Here is a 26868-nt window from a genome sequence, read left to right on the forward strand (position 1 = left end):
GATAGATCCTTTCAATAGTATGTAGTGGCCTTCTTTGTCTCTAGTTATGGCCTTCATTTTGAAATCTAATTTATCTGATATTAGTATTGCTACCCCAGCTTCTTTTTCCTTTCAATTTTCTTGAAAGATTTTTTTCCATCCCTTCACTTTCAACCTATGTGAGTCTTTTGTTGGGAGGTGGGTCTCTTGTAAACAACATATATGTGAGTCATGCTTTCTTATCCAGTCAGCTACTCTGTGTCTGTTTATCAGAGCATTCAAACCATTTACATTTAAGGTGATTATTGATATGTACTTATTTATTGCCATTTTTGTTTAGTGTGGTTATATTTTTCTTCCTATTTTACTAATTACAGTAGTCCTTTAACATATCTTGCAGTGCTGGTTTGGTGCTAATATATTCCCTTAGCCTTTTTTTGTCTGGGAAGCTCTTTATTGACCTATTTTGAATGATAGCCTTGGTGGATAGAGTAGTCTTGGATTCAGATCCATGTTTTTCATGACCTTGATTACTTCATGCCATTCCCTTCTGGCCTTAGTGTTTCTGTTGAGAAGTCAGATGATTTCCTTATGGGGGTTCCTTTGTAGGTAACCTGTTGCTTATCTCTTGCTGCCTTTAGGATTCTCTCTTTGTCTTTAATTTTTGGTGTTTTAATTACTATGTGTCTTGGTGTGGGCCTGTTTGGGTTCTTCTTACTTGGGGCTCTCTGTGCTTCTTGAACTTGAATGCTTTCTTCCTTCAGCAAGTTAGGAAAGTTTTCTGTCACTATTTCTTCAAATATATTCTTTAACCCATACCCATTTTCTTCTTCTTTGGGGACTCCTATGATGCAAATGTTATTTCGTTTTCAGTTGTCCCACAGTTCCCTTAAACTATCTTCCTGTTTTTTAATTGTTTTTTCCTTTTGGTTTTCTGATTGATTGTTTTTTTTTTTCTACCCTGTCTTCTAATTCACTGATCCGGTCCTCAGCTTCCTCTACTCTGCTGTTTAGTACTTCCAAAGTGTTCTTTATTTCTGCTATGTCATTCTTCATTTCCACTTGGTTGGTTTTCAGTGTTTCTGTATCTTTACTCATGGTGTTGATGTCCTTACTCATGCTGTTGAGCTTGCTCAAGATCATGGCTCTGAAGTCTACCTCTGATAATTTGCTTAACTGCATTTCATTGATCTCATCTTCAATAGAGTTCTCTTGTTCTTTCATTTGGGATTTGTTTCTTTGTTTCACCATTTTGACTATCAGTGGGTTTTGGAGCCTACCAAATTTTTCCTGTGGGTGTTGGTATTCTGCTGTTTGTGGCTCCCTCTACTGAGTTTGGATGAGCCTGGGTGGGCCCATGGTAAACACCACTGTCAGGTCTTACTTTCCTGGGTAGATTTGCAAGCCCTGGAAAGGTTCAATTATCCTGTAGCTTTTGCCCTGGAGGCTAGTAGTCTGTTACTCAGGGCCTTGGAATGTAGCCCTGGTGTGATGCATTAACAGGATTTCCAGAGGGTGGGACAGATGCTGGTTATTAATGAGCCTCAGTTTGCATTTCTTTGCCTCACCTGTAAGGGGCTGATTCTCCGAGGGAGGGGCTGCTGCTTTTCCCCACAGCTCTGGGAAGGAGTAAGCTGGCCACCGTCCCTTGTGGCCAGGACTCAGCAAAAACTCTGAGTGCCCTCCAAATCCTGGGTGTCCCCACAGAGTTCCAGTCCAGTCTGCCCTCCCTCTGCTGGAGCCCCAGGTGAGTGGCTGTAGCCAATCCAGTGCTCTGTTCCAGCCCTCTGTGCTGTGGAGCAATCTTAGTATTTTATCCCCAAGGGCATTACTCACAGCTAAGACCACTGGTGTTCGTGGGCTCCCAGCCCACCACCCTCTCGCACCTTTGCAGATCCTACCAGTGTCCCTGGTTATATAGTCCTGTCCCACTGCTTTTCTGTTGCTTTTTTCCAATGATTTGTCTTTATTTTAGTTTTAATTCCCGTTTCATCCTGGGAGATTGTCTGTGTAGCTTTCATTGACGCCACTGCCATTTTCGCATCCCTCGTCTTGTTATTTAAATTACAGGTTTTTAAAATATATATTCTGGACATAAGTTCTTTATCAAATACTTGATTTACAAATAATTTCTCTTTATCTGTGGTCTTGTCTTTTTGCTTTCTTTGACTTTTGAAAGAGGACTTCTTTCAAAGGAAGGAGCATAAATAAGAAAAGAAGAAAGGACTTGGTATTATCATTCAGAAAATAAAATTGTTTGTGAGCAAGACAAATAACCTTAGTATACTGTACTGCCAAGTATGCCAGAATATATTTGGTATCTGTGGAAGGAATTAGATCCTTGCATCTGAGCACCAAACCTTAAGAATAAACACATTGGGCACGTATGGTAAAACATTTCATACTGTATTCTGAGACAAGTTGTTTTTGCAATTAAATGTATTTTATTAAGAAAGTCATAAATAACATTTTAAATTGAAATTTTCAAAAATAAAAAAGAATAAACACACCTAATTGTGTCTTTCCCACAGAAGACAGTATATATTCCCATGGATCTGTAAAAAATGAAAATCTGGTTGTAAACTAGCCTGAGACTTTCATTGCTCTCTGAAACTTAAAATACAGCTTTTCTGAACAAAGAAATAACTGAAGAAAGTTTTTCTAACTCGCTGAATTTTTATTTTTACTCTCTACCTAGTATTTGCACCAAGAAAAAAGCAAAGAACCTCTGACTTTAAATATATTCTATTTTTATCCAAGTATTTTGAAGGTGTTCTAATAGTTTATTGCACTTTTCTTGCACAGTTTATAAAGAGCTTGTGTTACATGACTTTTTTTTTTTTTTAATATTCCTTAAGTTTACTTAGAGACTAAGGAAGAACACAGGCTTAGTGACAGTTGCATGAAAGAACCAGACACAAGAATGCCTTGTTCTGTTCAAGATTCTACTGTTTGTCTCAGAAATAACCACGAGTAACAAATTGTCCTAAACAGAATTGCTTAATAGGCTAGAGTTTTTACTTACAACTTCATCTGTATGGTGGGTATTATTTTAGTGTAAATGGTACAGCCACTTTGGAAAACAGTTTGTCAATTTAAATTTTTAATGGCAAGGTTATAGTTAGTATTGAAATTGATTCAATGGTCATGATAAACAAAAGTTTTGTGTGTGTTTTTTGTTTATTTCTTTTTAAAATTAGTTTTTCTTTATTGATTTTAGAGAAGAAGGGAGAGGGAGAGAGAAAGAGAAATGTTTATGAGAGAGGACATAGATTGGCTGCCTCCTCCATGACCCCCACTGGGGATTTGGCCCACAATCTGGGCACGTGTCCTGATCAGGAATTGAACTGGTGACTTCTTGGTGCATGGGTCGAAGCTCAACCACTGAGCCACACCAGCCAGGCAAAAAATGTTTTTAAATGAAATAGAGAATAGGAAACACCAGGGTACATTACATGTAGTAAGGATAAGTATTATTTCATGAAACTTGTTTTACCACTATATGTGCATATGTGTGTGTGTAAAATCATATATAAACTACATATGATTATGTGTCTGTATTATATATGTGTGTTTATATTTATGTATACATATACATATATATTTGGAGACTTCCAAATATATACACATATATATTTAATGAGTTAGGATATAAAATCTATTTCTTAATATAGATTAAAGTAAAAAAAAAAAAAAAAGTTTATAAGCCACTGCTCTATAGCACTAGGAATATACAAGGCACATATATGCCGTGTGTTACAAATGTATAGTACCCAATTTGGTAGATATATATGCTTCCTGATGCCCACTGTTTAAATTTATAAGCACAATACTTGGGTTCATTAAGTGAACATATATTAAGCATTGTGCTAGATGTTGGCAATACAAAGTTGATACCAGAAGTTGCGGTCTCTACCCTCAAAGAGCTCAAAATCTTTAACTTTTTAGATGAAATTGGGCATGTTCAGGGTGGTATGGCCATAGACTAGATCTTTAACTTTTTTAAAATGGGTGAATTAGCCCTGGCCTGTTTGACTCAGTGGTTAAAGCGTTGGCCCATGGACTGAAAGGTCTTGGGATCGATTCTCAGACAAGAGTGGCACATACCTGGGTTGCAGGATTGATCCCCAGCACTGATTGGGGTTGTTTGTGAGGCAACCAGTCAGTGTGTCTCTCTCACATCAATGTCTCTCTCTCTCTCTTTCCCTCCCACTCTTCTTTCCTCTCTCCCCCCCTTCCACTCTATCAGAAGATAAATGGAAAAATATCCTTGGGTGAGGATTAAAAAAAAAATCCTTAGGTGAGGATTTTTGAAAAAGGGGGGGTGGTGAATTAGTGGAAAAGTAACAGAGGAAAAAAGTGCTATAGGAGTGGGAAATGCAGTGTGCTAGGGATTTTCACACACATTGTCCATCATTTACATAGTCCTTTACATTTGACAGAGTTCTTGCAAATATATCTTTTGTTTCATATAATAGGTGATTATTACTCCCTTTTAGATTTGACTTGGAATAGACTTGGAGAGGTTACTCTGACCAAAATCATCTAACTAGAAGGTGACAGAGTTAGATTTACATCTGTCTCCCAATCCAAAATAGTGTTCTTTCCCCAGTTATGACCCTGAAAGATCTGTGGTAAATTACAGCTTTCAAATTGAGCAGCTTAAAAACCTTATGGGGAAAATAAGGCTAAGTGAAAAGAGAGCCTTGATTTATGATATGTCAATAGGTCATTTTTACATTTGCTAAAAGCAAAAGGTATAGCATGGTAATAAATAAAGGGAATCCTAATGTCATTTAAAATATATATACTTTATGAAAAATTAGCATATTCCTTTTCACTAAGAAACATTTTTTGATTCTACCTTCTCAGTTTCTTTAAGCTATTTGTAAATTTGTTTTTCTTTACGGATGTTAGTATAAATAAGCTTTTTAAAAAAGTTTTTCTTTTCTTTATTGATTTTAGAGAGAAAGGAATGGAGAGGGAGAGCGATAGAAATATCGATGAGAAAGAACATCCATTGCCCCCCCCCCCCCCCCCCCCCCCCCCCCCGGGATTTGGCCTACAACCTGGGCATGTGCCCTGACAGGGAATCGAACTGGCGACACCTTGGTGCATAGGTCGATGTCAACCGCTGAGCCACACCAGCCGGATATAAATAAGCTGTTTTTCTTGCCACTTGGCCTCAACTTATTTGTGTGTGTGTGTGTGTGTGTGTGTGTGTGTGTGTGAAAATTTTTTGACTTCTACCCTCTGTGTTTCACAATTGTCCTAAGAGTATAAAGTCACTTGGATATTGGGATCAAAAAAGTTTGAGTGGCCCTGGCTGGTTTGGCTCAATGGTTAAAGTGTAGGCCCACAGACCGAAGAGTCATGGGTTCGATTCCGGTCAAGGGCACATACCTCGGTTGCAGTTCGGTCCCCGGCAGGGGTTGTGTGGGAGGCAACCAGTCGATGTGTCTTTCTCACATTGATGTTTCTCTCCTTCTCTCTCTCTCTCTGCCCCCCCCCTTCCTCCCTTCCTCCCTCCCTTTTCCCCTCTCTTTCCCTCTCACTCTATCTGAAAATAAATGGAAAAATATCCTCGGGTAAGGATTAAAAAACCCACAAAACTTTGAATGCCTTTTATTTAGCATGTTTGGCATAGCTTAGATTTAGAGGCTACTTCCTAGAACTCTAACCCATTAGTAAGAATTTCCAGAGCTCATTTTATCTTTGTCTATATTCTTCTCCTTCCCAGTGAGAGTATTGATGGCTCCAAAGCCTTGAGGTACTCTCCTTCAACTTCTTTTGTCTCTTCTAAAGCTTCACCACAAATGTTTTCTTGTTCTGTCACTTTGCTCTTTTTTCCCCAAAACCCTGACCCTTCTTTTTCTAATTATACCCTAAAGGACTACCAGTATACAGATAGTTGAATCAGAGTTCTTTGAGCTTTCCAAAGGTGTACAAAAGCAAATCCATATGTACTGGAATTTCAAGAGGAGAACTTACTAGGATGGATTACTGAAATCTCTAAGCCATGCTTCATTCTCAGCATAGTCTCCTTATGGAAGCAAATTTATCTTTAACCAAGTGTAGGGGTATAGTCATTTTTACTTTGCATGTCTTTCTGGTAATAAATTTTGTTTTGTACTTCTACTTTGTGTTGACAGATGCAAGTGAAACTGATGGAAATGAAAGAGTTGGAAAACCATAATAATCAATTAAATTGGTGCAGTAGCCCACACAGCATTCTTGTAAACGGTGCTATAGATTATTGCAGCCTCAGCACCAGCAGCAGTGAAACAGCCAACCTGAATGAGCATGCTGAAGTCCAGAGCAACCTAGAGTCTGAGCCCATACACCAGGAGTCTCCAGTGAGTTTAATAGCTCCGTAACCTTCATAATTAACTTCAGGAAAAAAATTGATTCATATCAAAGTTTTGTTGACATCATACCTGATCTAAATATGTGGCCTTGCTTTATCTGAGGACAATTGAGATTTTCTTTTTTGAGAGGCAGAGTGGGTACTAATTCAGCAGTTTTAAGAATTTTAACAATTTTTACATTCCTGGTTCGAATGCAGACTGGTGCAGTCACTATGGAAAACAATATGGTGTTACCTCAAAAAATTAAAAATTGAACTTCCATTTGATCCAGTGATCCCACTTCTAGGACTATACCCTAAGAAGCCTGAAACACCAATCAGAAAGAATATATGTACCCCCATGTTCACATGTTCATAGCAGCATTATTTACAATACCTAAGATCTGGAAACAGCCCAAGTGTCCATCAGTAGATGAATGGATAAAAAAGCTGTGGTACATACACACAATGGAGTACTATGCAGCTGTAAGAAAGAAAGATCTCTTATCCTTTGAGATGACATGGAGGGACCTGGAAAGTATTATCCTAAGTGAAACAAGCCAAGCAGAAAAAGACAAATACCACATGATCTCACTTATTTGTGGAATATAATGAACATAACAGTCTGAGGAATAGGAAAGACCCAGAAACATGGAAGTAGGGTACAGACTGACAACCCTCAGAAGAGGAGGGGTAGGGAAGAGATAAACTACAGAACTTATATGCATGGATGAGTACCCAGTGGACATAACAACAAAGCTGGGGACAGGGTGGGGTGGGGGGTTGGGAGGAGGGTGTCAATGGGGTAAAAAAGGAGAAACATCTGTAACAAAAATAAAATTAAAAAAAAAGAATTTTAACAATTTTAAAATGTGATTTAACTGATCTACTTGTTAAATAGCATATTTTCAAAACAGTAGTTCTAGCCCTGGCCAGTTTTGCTCAGTGGTTAGAGCGTTGGCCATGGACCAGAAAGTCCCGGGTTTAGTTGCTCTAAGAGCATGTAATGTACCTCAGTTGTGGTTCATCCCTGGCCCCAGTTGGGGTCATGCGGGTGGCAACCAGTCTATGTGTCTCTCTCACATTGATGTTTCTCTCCCTCCCACTCTATCGGAAAATGGATGCAAAAATGTCCTCAGGTGAGGATAAAAATAAACAGTAGTTCTTTAGATAATAACTTTCAAAAACCATTTTTTAAATACTCTCACCCAAAGTTGAAAGTAATTCTTTCTTTCCTAATGTTGAGGACATTTATTTACATTATTTAGAGAGAACCAACTATGTGCCAAGAGTGCTGCTGTGTTATGTGTGAGACTTATAGAGACAAAAGACAAAAGAACTCTGCCTTTAAGCAGCATACAGTCTAGTAGTGTAACACTGTGTGAAAGGGCTGTGACAAAGGAAGCATGGGATATTCTGCTTCAAGAGGGCTCAGAGAAGATGTAGAGAAAACTTCACAAATGAACTTCAAAGTGAGAAAGGGGTAAGCAGAGGAGAAGGTGGTACTTTCTCGGCAGAGTAAACAGCATTAGCATCAGTATGAAATGGCAGAAAACATGCTGCACAGGGTCCTGGGAAGTTTTCAGAGGTTATCTTGTGACAGTGGGTAGAGTATAGGTAGGAGATGTGGCTCTCTCCTAGTAGGCACCTGTATCACCTCTGGTACTTTGTCAAAATATAGATGCCTGAGCCCCACTCCAAACTTGTTGAGCTAGAGTTTCTGGGATAGAGCCAGATACATATATTTTAAAAACAAATTCCCTGGCTGATTGTGATGTGTCACTGGATAAAAATAACCACTTTTTGGTCAGAAAGGGCCGAAGAGTAAGAAATTTGGATTTATCTTGAAGCGTTAGGGAATTTATCATACTACAGTGAGTAGACATTTAAGCATTTTAAGCAAGAAGTGACAGGATTCGATTTGCCTTTTAGAAAATGTGGAAAATGGATTGGAGAGTGGAACTGGACACATATTAAGAAGACTGTTGAATGGTCTATGTGAGAGTTGTTTTAGCCTAAACTTAAGCTGTAAGAGATGTAAAATTAACAGACTTGATTTTATTTAGACAGTACAGTGTTGGACACATTATAGAATTTTTTTTTAAGCACGAAAGGTAAAATTACTACATTATTCTTCAGAGACATAAGGTGATCTTTTATTTTTTCTTTATTGATTTTAGAGAGAGGAAGGGAGAGGTAGAGAGAGATAGAAACATCGATGAGAGAAGACATCGATTGGCCACCTTCTGCATGCCCCCACTAGGGATTAGGACCACAACTTGGGCATGTGTCCTGACCGGGAATCAAACCAGTGATCTCTGCATGGATTGACGCTCAACCACTGAGCCACACCATCCAGACCATAAGGTGGTCCTAAATGGAGATTGTCCCTGCCACTTCTTAAACCTTATTATCTACTGTTATAAATCCGGAAAGCAATGGGAAGCCATTGAAGGACATTTAGCCTGAAGGGTTAAGATTAGATTTATTTATTTATTTTTAATTAATTAATCTATATTTGTTACAGATGTTTCTCCTTTTCCCCCCACTGATTCCCCCCTTCCCCTCCCTCCCCGCCCTGTCCCCAGCTTTGTTGTCCATGTCCATTGTTCATGCATACATGCATATAAATTCTGTGGTTTATCTCTCCCCTCCCCACTCCCTCTCCTGGGGATTGTCAATCTGTACCCTACTTCCACGTCTCTGGGACTACCCCATTCCTCAGACTGTTATGTTCATTATATTCCACAAATAAGTGAGATCATATGATACTTTTCTTTCTCTGTTTGGCTTGTTTCGCACAGGATAATACTTTCCAGGTCCCTCCATGTTGTCTCAAAGGATAAGAGATCTTTCTTTCTTACAGCTGCATAGTACTCCATTGTGTATATGTACCACAGCTTTGTTATCCATTCATCTACTGATGGACATTTGAGCTGTTTCCGGATCTTAGCTATTGTAAATAGTGCTGCTACAAACATGGGGGTACACAAATTCTTTCTTATTGGTGTTTCAGGCTTTTCTGGGTATATTCCTAAAAGATTAGATTTATATTTTTGATCTATTACTATGATTATTTTAAGGAGGATAGATAGGAAGGGCACATATTGGAGGCACAAAAGCAGTTGGAAGGCTACTATAGTAATTTGGACCAGAAATGATATATATGGATGATAGTGATAGTGAGGATGGAAAAGAAAGGAAGAATTTGAGAAAGAGATAGGAGGTAGATTCACTAAGACATGGAGTATAACTGAGGGATTACCAAAGGGAATTGGTTAAGGAAGACCTGAGTGACTTTAATGGTTGGTGATACCATTTTCCCAAGAAAGATTATAGAAATTACTCATTGAATATGTTCTGCTTGTTTTTTTATTTCTAGTAATTTTTGGTTATTCTTTGTCAGTTTCCTCTGCCAAGTAGAAAATTAATTGTTAGTCCATGTGGCATTAATATTTTGTAGGCAAGAAGTAGCCCTGAAATACTGCCTTCTGGTGTGACTGATGAAAACGAAGTGGTTACTACAGCTGTTAGTGAAAAAGTTTGTCCTGAATTTAATAGTGACAGCCATTCAAAAGAGGTAAAAATAATTTTATATATTAATGCTCTTAGTGTTTGTTTTCCAAGAAGGGTTATATACTATTTTATGCTAAGGAAAGAGAAAAATGTGTTAAATGAACTTTATGCCACAGAAATATTTGTTAATATTACCATCAGTTGATTTTTCAAGTATGTTATTTTATTTTAAAATGTTACTCTTTTTTTCTTATTTAAAATTATTTTTAGGAAGACCCATTTACTGTAGAATCAAGTTCACTGACAGATCCAGTTGCAGATACAAACTTGGATTTTTTCCAGTCTGATCCTTTTGTTGGCAGTAAGTACTCTAATTTTTATATTATAGATTTACTTTAAAAAAGGCTTTTAAATAGATAAATTATATAAGGATTAGGGCTTCAATTTTGAGAGCCTACTTCTTATAACAAAAATTGAGTGGAGAGTAAGGTTTTATATGCTCAGATTTTAGTATTTGTCCTCTAGGCAACTAAATCCTAGGACTAATCCTTTGATTATGTTTTAGGAACCCTGAATAAGATTATATTTCTTCTTCAGAATAGGGATCAAAAGGAGAGGAGATTGAACACTCCTAAGTTAATCAGCAGCCATTTACTAGAAGTGCCAACACTGTGCTTTTAAAACAATGGAGGCTATGTTGGTTAGTAGCTTGAACCCTGACTTTAAGGTTCTTACAGTCTTATTGAAAAAAAACCTAAGTTTAGTAAATTAAAATATCTAATGTCACTCTAAATTATGCTAAATACTACTTGTATTAAAGCTATTTTTGCATTTTATTTATTTCTAAACTCACCTTGTGAAACTGATAGATCAATTTATATCAGTTTTAAAGATGGGAAACTGAGGCACATAGACTAACTGGCTTGATGTCATGACAGTAATGAACCTAGATATTAGAACTCTTTAAAAAAAAATCTTACTGAAATATATAAAGTGTTAAAAGATACATAAATTGAACCTTTAAAGTATACAGTTAAATGTTTTTAGTATTTTCACAGTTGTATAATCATTACCAAAATCTAATTTTGAAACATTTTTTATCACCTAATAAAACAGTTTCGTACCCATTAGAAGTCACTTCCCATTCCCCTAACACCCAGCTTTAGGTAACTACTAATCTACTTTCTGTCTCTAGATTTGCAAATTTATGTAATTATACAGTATGTGTTCTATGTCAGGCTTCTTTCACTTAGCATAATATTTTCAAGGTTCACTCATATTGTAGTGTGAAGTGGTATCTCATGTGGGTTTGTTGTTCATTTTCCTAATGATTAGTGTTTTTGAGCATCTTTCTGTGAGCCTCAGTGACTATTCGTATATCTTCTTTGGAGAAATGTTTATTCAAATCACTTGCCCATTTTTAATTGGGTTGTTTGCCTTGTTATTGTTGACTTGCAAGAGTTCTTTACATATTCTGAATACAAGTCCTGAATCATATATATGATTTTCAAATATTTTCTTGTATTCTGTGTTGTCTTAATTTTGATGAAGTCCAATTTATTCATTTTTTTCTTTTGTCACTTATGCTTTTGATGTCATATCTAAGATCCAAAGTCATAAAGATTGACTCTTATATTTTCTTCTAAGAATTTTATAGTTTTAGCTGTTACATTTAGGTCTTTGATCCATTTTCAGTTAATTTTGGTATATGGTACGAGATAGGGGTCCAACTTCATTCTTTGGTATGTGGATATCCAGTTGTCCTAGCACCATTTGTTGAAATGATTATCCTTTCTTTATTTAATTGTCTTGGCACTCTTGTCAAAACGCAGATGACCATAAATGTAAGGGTTTATTTCTGAACTTGATTCTATAAGAATTTTTTTACTTCAGTGAAGCTCAATGTCTGTTCTGAAGTGGTGATGGTAATACCCATTCCATACTGTTGTGAAGAGTACAGATTTTGTTAGCAAAATTTTGACTGTCATGCCTGTCTTTTCTCATCCATCTGTAACTTCAACTTGTGATCAAGAGGTAAGTATAGTTGTCTGTGATTCAAATTTGCCTCTTTTATGAGGTATACTGATGTTCTACCTTTACTGTTTATTATTTAAAATATTTCCTAAAGGTGGATGGCATTCATTGTTTTATCTACTTTGAGGTGGAATTAGTGAAACAGATTTTGCTTTAAGAAACTGGTTTTGTTTTGAAGTTACCTTTAAGTAATGATGCCATAATAGTAAATAATATTTTGATTTCTGGTTATTTATTTTATAACAGGTGATCCTTTCAAGGATGATCCTTTTGGAAAAATTGGTTAGTATATTATTGAGTTTTATCTTAGCTTTAATTTGATTCTAATTAATTATAAGCTTATGCTGTATTTAGGAATGAGAGATCACAGTTGGGTAGTTATAGGAAATGGACTTAGCTTTTATTTAGTTTGGAAGCTAATCTAGGATCTCACTAAGATGTTGTATGTGCCTGGTATTTTTACTTAACTGTTAGCTTTACTTTGTAAAAAATGATACTAGTGTTTATACTTTGATGCTTTTAGTAAAATTTACACTGATTTCTCCTTATTAGTCAAGGATTAGGTGAATATAGTGAGTTACATTACTACAGGGTTTAGAACTTTTGTTTCCTAAAAGTACAGTCTATTCCAGTGAATGGAGGAATTAAAACATCTTAAAGAATTACTAAATGTTAGGCTTTTTAAGATATTCTTTTTCTGGGAGTTTTGCATTAGAATAAAGCAAATTTTTTGTACCATTTAGTTATGCTTTGCAGAACTGCTCCAAACTATTGGCTGTTATCCTTGAGAGAAATAATACATTTAGAGAGAAAGAAATACATTTAAAATTTTTGTTGTTTCTTTAGTTAATGATAGTATAGAATAAGGATCTTAAAATGGCATCTCTTGAAATTACATACTAATTTTAAAAAATAAGTTTATTAAGTAAAAGACTCTTATATTTTAACCTGACTGGGTGACTCAGTTGGAGCATTGACCCACATACCAAACGGTTGCAGGTTCAATTCCTGGTCAGGTCACATACCTTGGTTTCAGGTTTGATCCCCAACTGAGGCATGTAAGAGAGTCAACTGATCCATGTTTCTCTCTCACATCAATGTTTCTCTCTCTCTCTAAAATCAATAAACATATCCTTGGGTGAGGATGATAAAAAAAAGACTCTTGTCTTTTATCAAAACCATAACAGAATCTGTGGTTCCCCCTCCTCCAATCAGAATCACTCCCAGTTAGATCCAGCTTACAAGTATTATTTAAACCTAGCATACAGGAAACATTTGTATAGTAAGTATTGGAACTATTGGTGTCCTTTAGGTGAATGGTGAACAAGTAGGAAAGAATGTTACTTAAAACTGTATAACTAACTAGCCCTCACCAGTTTGGCTCAGTGGTTGGAGCGTTGGTCCGAGGACCAAAGAGTTGGGGGTTCGATTCAGTCAAGGGCATGTTCCTCGGTTGTGGTTCGGTCCCCGGCCCTGGTCAGGGTCATGTGTGAGGCAACCAATTGATGTGTCTCTCTCATCGATTTCTCTCTCTCTCTCTGAAAATCAATGGAAAAATATCCTCAGGAGAGGATTAAAAAAAAAAGCTGTGTAACTAGATGGAACTGTCTATACTTTCTTTTTAAGATCAATGATCATAATAGAAAGTACCGAATTTAGATTTTGTACAAATTCAAAATGTCTTTCTGTTTTTTTAATCCTCACCAAGAATATTTTTCCATTTATCTTCAGATAGAGTATGAGGGGTGGGGAGAAACAGTGATGTGAGAAAGACATATTGATTGGTTGCCTCTCTCACAACCCCAACCAGGGCTGGGGACCGAACCACAACCAACGTGCGTGCCCTTGACCAAAATCAAACCCACAACTCCTTGGTCCCACCATCTGCCACTCCAACCACTGAGCCAAACCGGTCAGGGCTCAAAATGTCTTTTTATTACTGTAATTGTCATGCCTTCAGGTGACAGGAAATTCAGTGTAATAGCTTTTTAGTCTCTCATATTTGTGCTGTATTTTCTTAGATCCATTTGGAGGTGATCCTTTCAAAGGTTCAGATCCATTTGCATCTGACTGTTTCTTCAAACAATCTTCTACTGATCCTTTTGCCACTTCTAGTACCGACCCTTTCAGTGCAGCCAGCAATAGCAGTAATACATCGGTAAGTGGGAGGATTAAAAACTGTTAAATGGGTAATACGTTTTGTGAATATACAGTGGTGAAAGAATCCTCTTTTAGGTTTCTTCTGATGTGCCATATAAAATTTTTAGTTTTCTTCAACCCATCTAGGTTTTGATTCAGAGCAATATTTTACAACCCGATTGCCCACTGGAATTAACTAGAATAACTTAATCATCCAAAATCAAGTCTACCCTTCAAATATTGTCCCATTGGAGATATTAAAAATATTGTTCCATTGGGGGTATTAAAAATAAATTATTAGAAATCCATATACCAGTCTTAAAGATTTTTCAGAAATGTTTGATACGCATTACTGAAATAATGAAAATCATTTTAAAGGAAACAACATTGATGTTTTAGAAAAATAAAATAATTTATGTTATAGACATATATACATATATGTCTGGAATGTTAATCTTGTAAAGAAGTACAAATTCCCACTAAATTTCGGACTCTTGAGAACATACATAGTGCAAAAATCACTATTTAATAACCACATACTATGATCAGATACTTCTGTGTGCTTTACATTTCTGATCTTTACCTCAAACTTGCAAAGTAGGCTTTGGTGTTTCTATTTTAACAATGAGAGCACAGGGTCTCAGAAAAATTAATTTAACACAACCAAGGTCACATAACTAAGTGCTTTATCATCCAGAGGCTTTAAAAACAAATTTTTATATCATGGATATTTAAACATATTCAAAATAGAGTAATACAATGAAGTATTCTAACAAACTTTTATGTATCTGTCATTCAATTTCAATACTTAGAGTAATTTTGTAGTTGTAGAAAAAAAATCTTATTTGGAGGCTTATTGTTTGAGGCAGGATTTTTATGTTTATATGTAAACCAGACCCAGAAAGGATCAGTTGCGTGACAGCAAAAATATTGTCTTTTAATACTCTTAGATTAAGAATACTTCCTTAAGAAGAAAAGAAAAACCTCTTAGACACAGACTACAGTATGGTGATTACCAGAGGAAAAGGGGGGTGGAGGGAGGTAAAAGAGGGTAAAGAGGGAGATAAATGATGACAGGAGACTCGACTTTGGGTGAGGAACACAATACAATATACAGATGATGTATTACAGAATTGTGCACTTGAAACCTATATAATTTTATTAACCAATGTCACCTTGATAAATTCAATAAAAAATTTTTTAAAAGAATGCCTTCTTACCAGAGTAATTGTTTCTTTTAAAGATAATACATTTTGGCCCAGCTGGTGTGGCTCAGTGGATTGAGTGCCCTCCCATGGACTGAGGGGTCCCAGTTCAATTCCTGGTCAGGGCACATGCCCAGATTGTAGGCTCTATCCCCAGTAGAGGTTGTGCAGGAGGCAGCCCATTGATGTCTCTCTCTCACATCGATGTTTCTATCTCTTTCTCTCCCTTTCTTTCTATCTAAAAATATCAATGAAAAAATATTTTTTAAAAAAGACAATATATTTTGGTATTCTTGAATTGCTTCCTTATTGTATTTGGTAAGGAGCTACTTGGCCAACAACTGGTATTTTCCATTGGTGTAAAACTGAGCAAATGCCTTCGTAATTTAATATTTGTGGTTTCCACAGGCTACTGGATACTGTGTTTTCCTACAGCACATAGTTTGCAGTGTGGACCCATTTGCCAAATTCTTCTCAAATTGGCTGTAACCTGAATTCTTTTCCTCTCACCTTATTCTACCCTCTCATTCTTCACTTGCATCATTTAAAGAGCAAGAAAGCCAAAGAAGCTTTTTCTAATTTAAAAATAAACAAGTTTTGTTCCTATACACTGGTGAAATTTTTCTGCCATTAGTTCTACTTTTCCTCTTTTCTCCCCAGTTTTCTAAAGCAACTTAACCCCTGCTGACAGCTCTTAATTTCTCCGTTAAAAGCAAAACAAAACAAAAAAACTAATTGGCAATATAATAATAGCTGTTTACCTAATCTTTTCTATGTGCTAGGCATGGTACAAAGCTCTTTTCATGTGTTACCTCATTTACCCTTCACAATAATTCTTTGAGGCTCATGTTATTATCCCCAGATTTAAGATAAAGTAAATGAGAGTTATAGAGGTTAAGTGATAATCAAGTTAGTAAATGACAGAACTGAATTCAAACCTTGCTCAAAAATCTTAAGGTCTTCACTACTATAGTCTAAATGAACTTTATTTCTTCATAGTTCTAAAATACCTGGTTTTGTGATCTTCCTTTTTAAAAATGAAAATTTAACAGGCCTCTGATTATGCCTCCAGTCACGAAGTCTCTCCCCAAAAGTTGTTTTCTATTTCCACAGAGCTGGTCTCTGCTCTCAAAGGGACATAATTTTAAGAACCAAACCAAAACAAACAACTGCCATTTCCTGCAATCGTAGTTAGTGTATAGTAGCATTGTGTGGGTGCTAAGTCAAACTGTCAAAGTGGGAGGTGGATGGCTAATATAGAAGAGAGAATTTCAGTGATAAGTTAGATGACCTTGTTGGAGGATTTGGGAGCATTAGTTTTATAAAATACCATCTGGATTTTAGTTATGAAAATTATTTTTTGTACTAAATTGCTTAATTATCTAACTGAACATAACAGAGAGTTTTGTGGCCACTTATTTCTTCATGGGCTACATGTGCATCTTGTTCCCCTTGTTATCCCATTGGCCTTTTAGAATGATTGTATAGTGTTTGATAAAGGAATAGAAATTAAACATGACATGCATGTAGGCATGCATTTTCTATTTCTCTCTTCATGATACACAAAACTTGTAAGCTATTATTAAAAACCAGCCTGGTTGTTTTTCCTCCCTCAAAGTCAAGAGAAGACCAATAATAGTTGATGACATGTCAGTGACTATTTCACACTAATATTTTGATGATTATATAGGATCCATGGAAAGTTATTTGCTATACAGAGCAGCTTAACTTTTTTCTTGGATTGCTATTCATTCATTCATTCAACAGATATAATCAGAGTATAAGCTAGTGTGCTAGTTTTATAAATAATATCATTGGCATCCGTTAAAATAAGTACTATTGTTTTCAGTCCCAAAACTTCATCAGTCATAATTACTTCTTTCTGCTAATAGTTTTAATGGGTCCTCTTTTATAAACAGAAAATATAAGTCTCAGCATTACTTATCTCTTTTCAAATACATTTATTTTACTTGGGAATTTATCAGTTGAGCTCTGCATTATCCTTTGACATTCAATTATAATATCCAATTTCTTGATGATTGGAAATAGATGACATTGATAGCCATGAGTCAGAGTAGGAGATAAATATTGCAAAACTATTTTCATGCCCCATTCACTTGTCTGCCAAGGCTTTTGGATGGCCTCTTAAAAAGAGCCTGATGCCAGAAAGAAAAGGTTCATTTGTCTTCCTAAAGATACAATTTGTTTGACTATGATTAAAAACTAAAGTAAAGTAGGAAGACAACTGACTCTGGTAAAGTCTTCACTCTTCTTAACTACTTACTCTTGCTACTTGATTCAGAGTTTTACATGGCTTATTTGAAAGTGGCAGGATCTTTTTAGCAGAAAGCGCGCTCTCTCTCCCCTTTCTCCTTTCCTGCCTCCGTTGCTCTCTCCCTCCCTTCACCTCTCCCTTTTCTTCCCTCCCCTCAATGCACAAGTACATGTTTTCTTTAAGGGGAAGAATGCTAAATTATTTTAGATAACAAATAGAAAATGGAAATCTAGTGTTTTCTGATATTAAGTACTAGGATATTTAAAAGTTAGAATAGTATGCATCCTAAATGTGACATGCCGTCCTGGAACAGGAAAAGGACATTAATGGAAAAACGAGTGAAATCCAAATAAAATCGACAGTTTATAGTTTTGTATCAGTATTAATTCTTCAGTTTTAATAGCTGTACTATGATTATATGAGATAGTAACATTAGAGGAAGCTGGGTAAAGGATATATAGGAACTTTGTATTATCTTAACAGCTGCTCTAGAAATCTAAAGTTATTTCAAAATAAAAAGTTAAAGTAGTGTGCATCTATTCAAGTAGCAAAGTTATGAGAGAAAAGAAATGAATATTACCAAAGTCAAGATAATAATTACCTCTACAGAGGAGAGATGGGATAGTGATTGGAGAGGAGCACATAACTTCTGAGGTATTGACAGTTTCTGGGAGGTGATCACTTGATACTTATTTGTTAAACTGTACATGAGTTTTATACAATTTTATGAATGGATGTTATATTTCACAATTAAAGGAGATTAGAAAATGAAATATATCATTTTGATTTAATAAGATTGCAAATTAATAGAGGGAAACATTTGTTCCTAATGCATTGTATTCTGAATTTAGAGTTTGTAAGGAATATTTTCTTTGATGTGGCAGTGAAGTTTCAGCTATGAAATGTTGCCTCTCTCAGTCATGGTTTTGTATAATTTCTTTAGGTAGAAACATTGAAACACAATGATCCTTTTGCTCCCGGCGGAACAGTTGTTGCAGTTAGTGATTCAGGTAAGAAAATAACATCAATTTCTTGAACAGTAAGCGTCACCCTTTTCTTTACGCTTCTTTTCTTTGGTCTCCAAATGTATTTGTCCTATTTACTTATGTATGACTTTAAAATTATTGTGTAGTTGCATCCAATTATAATCTACCAATAATAATGATGATGACAAGTGTTTACATATCACTTTCTACTTTTCTTATTATTCTCTATCTCATTTATTGTTCATGTTGAAAATCTTACCACAATATGTACTCTAGTCAATATCAGTAAGACCAATAACATTTTTTTCCATTCTAAAAGCAGTGTTGTTTGGCAGTTTCAAAGGCAGCATTATGGATTTTGGCCTAAATTTTAAAATTAGTAGCTTCCAATAGGTAATGATAATAGCTTTCCAAAAGTGAATAGGTCCTGTAACAAGACAGAGAAAAGCTGTATATTATTCTAGCATCCAGTTCTCATGTTTTATGGTATCTAATTTTTTATTTGTCCTTTTAAGTAATATTCCCATTTTATTTATTTTTTAATTATTTTTATTAATTTAATTTTGTTACAGATGTTTCTCCTTTTCCCCCCATTGACACCCTCCTCCCAACCCCCCACCCCACCCTGCCCCCAGCTTTGTTGTTTATGTCCATTGGGTACTCATACATGCATATAAGTTCTGTAGTTTATCTCTTCCCTACCCCCACTCTTCTGAGGTTTGTCAGTTTGTACCCTACTTCTATGTCTCTGGTTCTATTTTGTTCATCAGTTTGTTTTGTTCATTATAATATTCCCATTTTAAAGGTCAGCAATCTGAGGACCCAGAACTCTAAGTAACTTAATCAAGATTATAAAGTTTACTAGATTTGAGCCAGGTGAAGCCCAGATTCAAACCTAAGTCTGACAGAGTCTTAAAAGCTTTCTTAACTAACCCTGTTTCTTTTTCACTGTTGACTTAAAACAAACAGACCAGCTATTTTGTAAGAGAGCAGGGAATTAGAGGGAAGTGGACTGACACAAGTCAGTACTTCACTATCATGCAAAAATAGAATTCCTTATTTTTTATTTATTTTTATTTTTTTAAGACACAAGCAAAATTTAATGGAAATTGAGGCTTAATGAAACATAGTCCAAATGAAGACGGTATAAAATAAGCATTTAAATGAAAGTTAATCAACAAAATGAAGATTGTTTTCCTAAGAATGAAAGAAGTAAAGCTAAGTTGAATTTTCTACATTTAGTAAGTTTAGAACCATATGGCTATTTAAGCTCATCTAAAGGAATTTCACTGAAGATACACAATACACTCAGATATTTTCCTTAAGAGAATGCCTTATTTTTTAGATGGAAATAGTGTGAGTTATTCAGTATACATGTTTGTTGATTGTGACAAATTAAGGATTATGAGCACAGAAGAAGCTAATAGAAATAGCTTCACAATTTGGATTTCTTGTACAAATTGTAACAAGATGAAATTTAGCACTGTGCGTTATTTATTTACAGGTTGAAAGTTGACTTCCAACATGAGTAGCAAGAAGGAGCAATGTAAAAAGCAGATATGTAGAAAACAAGATTTAGTGTAGTAACCAGGTATTGATTTAAACTAAAATTTAGAATGAGAGAAATATGATTTTTAAAAGGCTTATTGTAGTAACAGTTGTTAAGTTATATCTTTATAAAGTACCTTTTTTTTTAGACTTTCCTTTTTGAACTGATGGATTAATATATTGCTATGGACATTATGTAATTAGAAAGATAACCTAAGAAAATAAAATGAAAAGTGAATACATTTATAATTAACTCTTGGTTACCCACACTAAAGAATGGTAAGTGCCATGAGGTTCATTAAAATTACAAAAATTTAAAGGGAAGGGAGAGCACCTCCACTTAGGGTAAATCATGAATGATTTTAAAGCAGAAGGTGGCAAACAACAAGTGTTGGTGAGGGTGTGGAGAAAAGGGGACTCTAGTACACTGCTGGTGGGAATGCAGACTGGTGCAGTCACATGGAAAACACTATGGTGTTACCTCAAAAAATTAAAAATTGAGCTGCCATTTGATCCAGTGATCCCACTTCTAGGAATATACCCTAAGAAGCCTGAAACACCAATCAGAAAGAATATATGTACACCCCATGTTCATAGCAGCACTATTTACAATAGCTAAGATCTAGAAACAACCCAAATGTCCATCAGTAGACGAATGGATAACAAAGCTGTGGTACATATACACAACGGAGTACTATGCAGCCGTAAGAAAGAAAGATCTCTTATCCTTTGAGACAACATGGAGGGTCCTGGAAAGTATTATCCTAAGCGAAACAAGCCAAGCAGAGAAAGACGAATATCACATGATCTCACTTATTTGTGGAATATTATGAACATAACAGTCTGAGGAATTGGGTAGACCAGAGACGTGGAAAGTAGGGTACAGACTGATAACCCTCAGAAGAGGGGGTGGTAAGAGGAGGGAAGAGATAAACTGATGGACACGGACAACAAAGCCGGGTATGGGGTGGGGGGATGGGAGGAGGGTGTCAATGGGGAAAAAAAGAGAAACATCTGTAACAAAAATAAATAAATAATTATTTAAAAAAATAATTGACAACAACAACAAAAACATAAAACAGAAGATGGCTTTTGTGGTATGCTTTGAAAGAATGGGCTAGGATTTTTTATTTATTTATTTATTTATTTATTTTTTAATCCTCACCTGAGGGCATTTTTCCATTTTTTCAGGTGGAGTGGGGTGGGGGGGAGAGAGAGAAACATCGACGTGAAAGGGACACATCGAGTGGCTGCCACCCGCACGACCAACCAGGGCCGGGGACAAACTGCAACCAAGGTACGCGCCCTTAGCGGGAACCGAACCTGGGTCTCTCTGGACCGCAGGCTGACGCTCTAACTGCTGAGCCAAACCGGCCAGGGCTGGGCTAGGATTTTTAATAAATAGTTATGGAAAGAGACAATATAAAGCAAAGAGAATAACATAAGCAAGGAATAGAGGCAGAAAATATAGGGCATGTTCAAGGAAAAACACATTTTGATAAAACTTAACCTGTAGAGGAATAGTCAGGTTAAGGTTGAAGTGGCAGATTGCAGTCTTACTGCAGAAGGTTTCTATTGCCTTTGTTAGTCTTCTCTTTCGATTCCAGTTTCTAGCTCATTTCATGTAAAGTGGTAGAATAAATTGCTATAATAGCCTGGGAGGGGCTAAGATTTATTGTTAATCACAATAATGATACTATTTATTGAGCATTTGCATAATTCCCGCACTCCATATGCTAACCATTTTTCCATACTTGATCTCATTGGAGTCTCACTTGTGAAGCCCTTTCACAAGGTTAAAAGATGGCCCAGTGGGGTCCACTTGAGATCTCTGGCTTTCCACTGACTTCTTTGGTTATTCCTTGTGTCTCCTTTGCTGATTTTTCCTCTTTTACCTAATTTTTTTATGTTGTGTTGCTCTAGGACCTAGACTTGGGACATTTTTTCTTCTCTTTCTGTACTTCTTTGGGGATCTCATCTGGTTTCATGGATTCACATATTATCTATGTGCTGATTTACAGCTCCAGCTACATCTTTTTTCCTGAACTCTAGACTCATATACCCAACTACCTCTTGACATCTCCACTTAAATATCTGCAGCTATATCTAACACAACATGTATAATAACACCGAATACCTACTCTTTCTTCTCAAATCTGCTTCTCTTACCGCTTTCCCCATCTTAATTTATAGTAATTTCATCTTTAACATTGCTAAGACCTGAAACCTCAGACTCATCCTTGGTTTTTCTTTTTCTTTTACTCTATCCCTAGTCTGTCAGGAAATCTTAACTGGCTCTGTCTTCAAATTACATCCAGTGAAAGCCTTACGATGGCCTATACCTTTCTAGTATCTCTTATCATTATTCCCTTTACAATCGTCCCTCGCCACTTTGCGCTTCGACTTTCATGGCTTTACCACGGTTTTTTCAAATATATTCATTAAAAAGTTGATTGAGACAGTGAAAATGATACAGTGTGCACTCAGTTGTCTGAGTCAATTATACACCTCTGTATTACAATTAAAATTAAAATTACTATACATATAGACTGTAGGCCTATGTATTTGAGCACCCCAGGAATCCTTCAACACCAGATGCAACTGCTGGAATCTGGAACGGATTAACCGCCATAAACGAGGGACAACTGTACTCACTCTGCTCCAGCCACATGGCCTTTGTGCTGTTGTTCAAACAACAGGCTGGTGTTCCTTATGCTCTTTGCCCTTAACTGTTCCCTATTCCTGGGATGGTCTTTCTCTATCTATCCACATGATGATCTCCATTACCTCTAACAAATCTTCGCCAAAATGTCACTCAGTGACATCACCCTATTTAACATTTACAAGCATCACCACCCATTCTAGCACTCCAACATTACTATGCTCTACTCTTTCTTCTTTTGTTATGGCTGATTACCTTCCAGCATACTATATGAATGACTTTGTTTTCTTCTTATCTGTCTTCTCCTTTTTCCACTAGATTTTAAGTTCCACAGGAACTTGGATCTTTGTATTCACTGATATATTCCAAGAACCTTAAACCATGCCTGGGCATATAATATTACTGAATGAATGGATGAATCAGTTACTCTCCTCACAGAGCGTATGATAGGAGCCCAGTGGATGAAAATCTTGGGGATGGGATATATTGTTTATTTTGTTCTGATAAGGGTTTTTAAAAATATATATTGTGGTAAAATATACATAACATAAAATTTACCATTTTAAACATTTCTAAGTATAGAGTTCAGTGGTATTAAGTATATTCACATTGTTATGCAACCATCACATTCATCTACCTCCAGAACTTTTTTCATCTTCCAAAACTGAAACTCTGTACTCGTTGAACCAGGAGTTCCCCGATAACCCCACCTCCAGGCCCTGGCAACCACCATTTACTTTCTGTATTTATGAATTTGACTACTCTAGGTGCCTCATATAAGTAGATTTATGTAGCATTTATCTTTTTTTGTCTGGCTTATTTCACTTAATATAATCTCAGGGTTCTTCCATGTTGTAGCATGTATCAGAATTTCCTTCCTTTTTAAAACTAAATAATATTTTGTTGTGCATTTATCCATTCATCCATTAGTAGACGCTGGGTTGCTTCCACATTTCAGCTATTATGACTAATATTGCTCTTCATATTGTATACAGATATCTGTTTAAGTTCTTGGTTTCAATTCTTTTGGGTATACACCCAGAAGTGGAATTGCTGGATCATATGGTAATTCTATTTTTCATTTTTTGAGGGACTAGCATACTGTTATTCGTAGTAGCTGTACATTCCTGCACAAGGGTTCTAATTTCTCTACATCCTCACCAATACTTTATACTTTCTGGGTTTTTTAAATAATGGCCATCCTAAAGGGTGTGAAATGTCATCTTACTGATTTGATTTTCATTTTCCTACTTATTATTGATGTTGAGCATCCTTTCATGGGCTTATTGGCCATTTGGATATCTTCTTTGAAGAAATGTCTATTCAGGTACTTTGCCATTTTTTAAATTGGTTGTTTGCTTTTTTGTTGTTGAGTTGTAGGAGTTCTTAATATACCCTGGATATTAACCCCTTATGAGACATATGATTTGCAGATATTTTCTCCCATTCCATGGGTTGCCTTTTCATTGTGTTCATACTGTCCATTGGTGCACAAAACTTTTAAATTTTGATGTAGTCCAATTTATCTACTCTTTATTGCCTGTGCTTTTAGTGTCATATGTAAGAAAGTGTAGCTATGTATATCCAGCATTATGAAGCTTTCCCCTATATTATCTTCTAAGAGTTTTATAGTTTTCTAAAATATATTTTTATTGATTTTTAGAGAAAAAGGAAGGGAGAGAAAGAGAGAAACATTGATGTGAGAGAGAAACATCGATCAGCTGCCTCCTACACACCCCTTACTGGGGATCGAGCTCACAACCCGGGCATGTACCCTGACTGGAAATCAAACTGGGACCTCTCAGTCTGTGGGATGAAACTCAGTCCACTGAGCCATGCCAGCTAAGCAAGAGTTTTATAGTTTTTTTGTTTTTTTTTTAATCCTCACCTGAGGACACTTTTGCATTTATCTTCAGGTAGACCAAAAGGGAGAGAAGGAGGGACAGAGAGAGAGAAACATCAGTGTGAGATGGACACCGACTGGTTGCCACCTACACAACCCCAACCGAGGACGGGGATGAACCACAACCAAGGTACGTGCTCTTAGTGGAAACTGAACCTGGGACTCTATGGTCCTTGGGCTGATGCACTAACCATTAAGCAAACTGGCCAGGGTAAGTTTTATAGTTTTAAATCTTACATTTAAGTCTTTGATCCATTTTGAGTTAATTTTTACATATGTTTTAAGGTAAAGGTCCAACTTTTTCATGTGGATGTCTAGTTTTCTCAACACCATCTGTTAAAAGGACTTATTCTTTCCCCATAGAGTATTTTGGCATCTTTGCAGAAAATCATTTGACTATATATGCAAGGGTTTATTTCTATTCTCTTCTAGTGGTCTAAATGTCTGTCTGATGCCAGTACCACACTGTTTTGATTACTGTAGCTTTGTAATAAGTTTTAAAATAAGGAAGTTTGAGACCTGTAACTTTGTTACTTTTTTTCAAGATTGTTTTGACTACTCAGGGTCCCTGGAGATTCCATATGAATTTTAGAATGAATCTGCAAAAAAATGTCATTGGGATTTTGATAGGGATTACATTCAATCTGTAGATTGCTTTGGATAATATTAAACATCTTTATATAGCCTTCTAATCCATGAACATGATCTGTCTTTCCATTTGTTTGTTTTTCTTTACTTTCAGAATGTTTTATAGTTGTCAGTGTACAAGTCCTCCTTGGTTAAGTGATTTCCTAAGTATTTTGTTATTTTTGATGCTATTTTAAATGAAATTGTGCTCTTAATTTCCTTTTTAAATTGTTCATTGTTAGTATACAGAAATCCTATCTGTTTTTTGTATTGATTTTTATATCCTATTACTTTTCTGAATTCATTTGTTCTACACTTTTTTGTATGTGGAATCTTTAGTTTTCTACACATAAGATGGTATCATCTGCAAAGATAATTTTACCATTTCCTTTCTAATTTGGTTGCTTTTTTCCCCCTTGCCTAATTTCTATAGCTAGGACTTCTATAGAAGTGGTGAAAGTAGGCATCCTTGTTTTGTCTCTGATTTCAGAGAAATGGCTTTCAGTCTCTCACCACTGAGTATGATTTTTGCTCTTGGCTTTTCACATATGGCCTTTATTATGTTGAAGTAGTCCCTTTTTTCTAATTTTTTTAGTGTTTTGTTTTGTTTTTAATCATGAAAGGATGTTGAATTTTGTCATTTTTCTACATCAATTGAGATATCATGTGGGTTTTTTTTTCCTTCATTCTGTTAATGTGGTATATTACATTGGTTGACTTTTCTATGATGAGCCATTTTTATATACAAAATGAGATCCTGTATCTTCCTAGTGTGCCATCTAGTTGATGTCCTGATTTGAATGAGAATCTTAGAATAAAAAATTATTTAGAGTTAAATGGGCTACTTATTAGTGGTGTTTGGGTCTAAGTTACGCAGACATTCCACAGACTTAGGAATATCAGAAATCTGAATTTTTCTTTTTCTTTTCCTTTTTAATTTTATTTTAACAGCCATATGCAAAATCATCCAAACTTAGTTTTTGCATTTTTCTCATTTAATCTTTTTACAATGGTTGTATAAGACACACTATTCTATTTCATTTTTTATGTTTATTTATTTTTGTTACAGATGTTTCTTCTTTTCCCCCCCATTGACACCCTCCTCACAATCTCGCCTCCCCCGCCCCCAGCATTGTCTATGCATACATGCATATAAGTTCTGTGGTTTATTTCCCCCACCCCGCCCCATTCGCCTCTTCTGAGGTTTGTCAGTCTTCACCTACTTCTATGTCTCTGGGTCTCTTTTAAAGTTTCTCAGCTTGTTTCGTTCATTATGTTCTACAAATAAGTGAGATCATGTGATATTTGTCTTTCTCTGGTTGGCTTGTTTCACTTAGCATAATACTCTCCAGGTCCCTCCATGTTGTCTCAAAGGATAAGAGAGCTTTCTTTCTTACAGCTACATAGTATTCCATTGTGTATATGTACCATAGCTTTTTATTTATTTATTTTTTTTATCCTCACCCGAGGACATTTTTCCATTTTTTGTACAGATAGAGTGGGAGGGAGAGAGGGGAAGGGAGAGAGAGTGAGAAACATCGACGTGAAGGGACACATCGAGTGGCTGCCACCCGCACGACCAACCAGGGCCGGGGACAAACTGCAACCGAGGTACATGCCCTTAGCGGGAACCGAACCCGGGTCTCTC

General features: G+C 36.0%; 1 protein-coding gene across 8 annotated transcripts in view; it reads left to right on the forward strand.

Annotated features, from left to right (window-relative positions):
- EPS15 (epidermal growth factor receptor pathway substrate 15) overlaps positions 1–26868 on the forward strand; it is a 155859-nt gene that overhangs the window by 111075 nt on the left and 17916 nt on the right. For all 8 annotated transcript variants that reach the window (XM_036256498.1, XM_036256495.1, XM_036256500.1 and 5 more), the window contains 6 exons: positions 6132–6335; positions 9789–9905; positions 10112–10202; positions 12122–12157; positions 13897–14033; positions 18438–18504. In XM_036256498.1, the coding sequence (XP_036112391.1) occupies positions 6132–6335; positions 9789–9905; positions 10112–10202; positions 12122–12157; positions 13897–14033; positions 18438–18504 (652 nt within the window). The remainder of the gene's footprint in view (positions 1–6131; positions 6336–9788; positions 9906–10111; positions 10203–12121; positions 12158–13896; positions 14034–18437; positions 18505–26868) is intronic.

This window comes from Molossus molossus, unplaced genomic scaffold (assembly GCF_014108415.1).
Source record: "Molossus molossus isolate mMolMol1 unplaced genomic scaffold, mMolMol1.p scaffold_m16_p_12, whole genome shotgun sequence".
In the NCBI taxonomy this organism is placed as follows: Eukaryota; Metazoa; Chordata; class Mammalia; order Chiroptera; family Molossidae; genus Molossus; species Molossus molossus.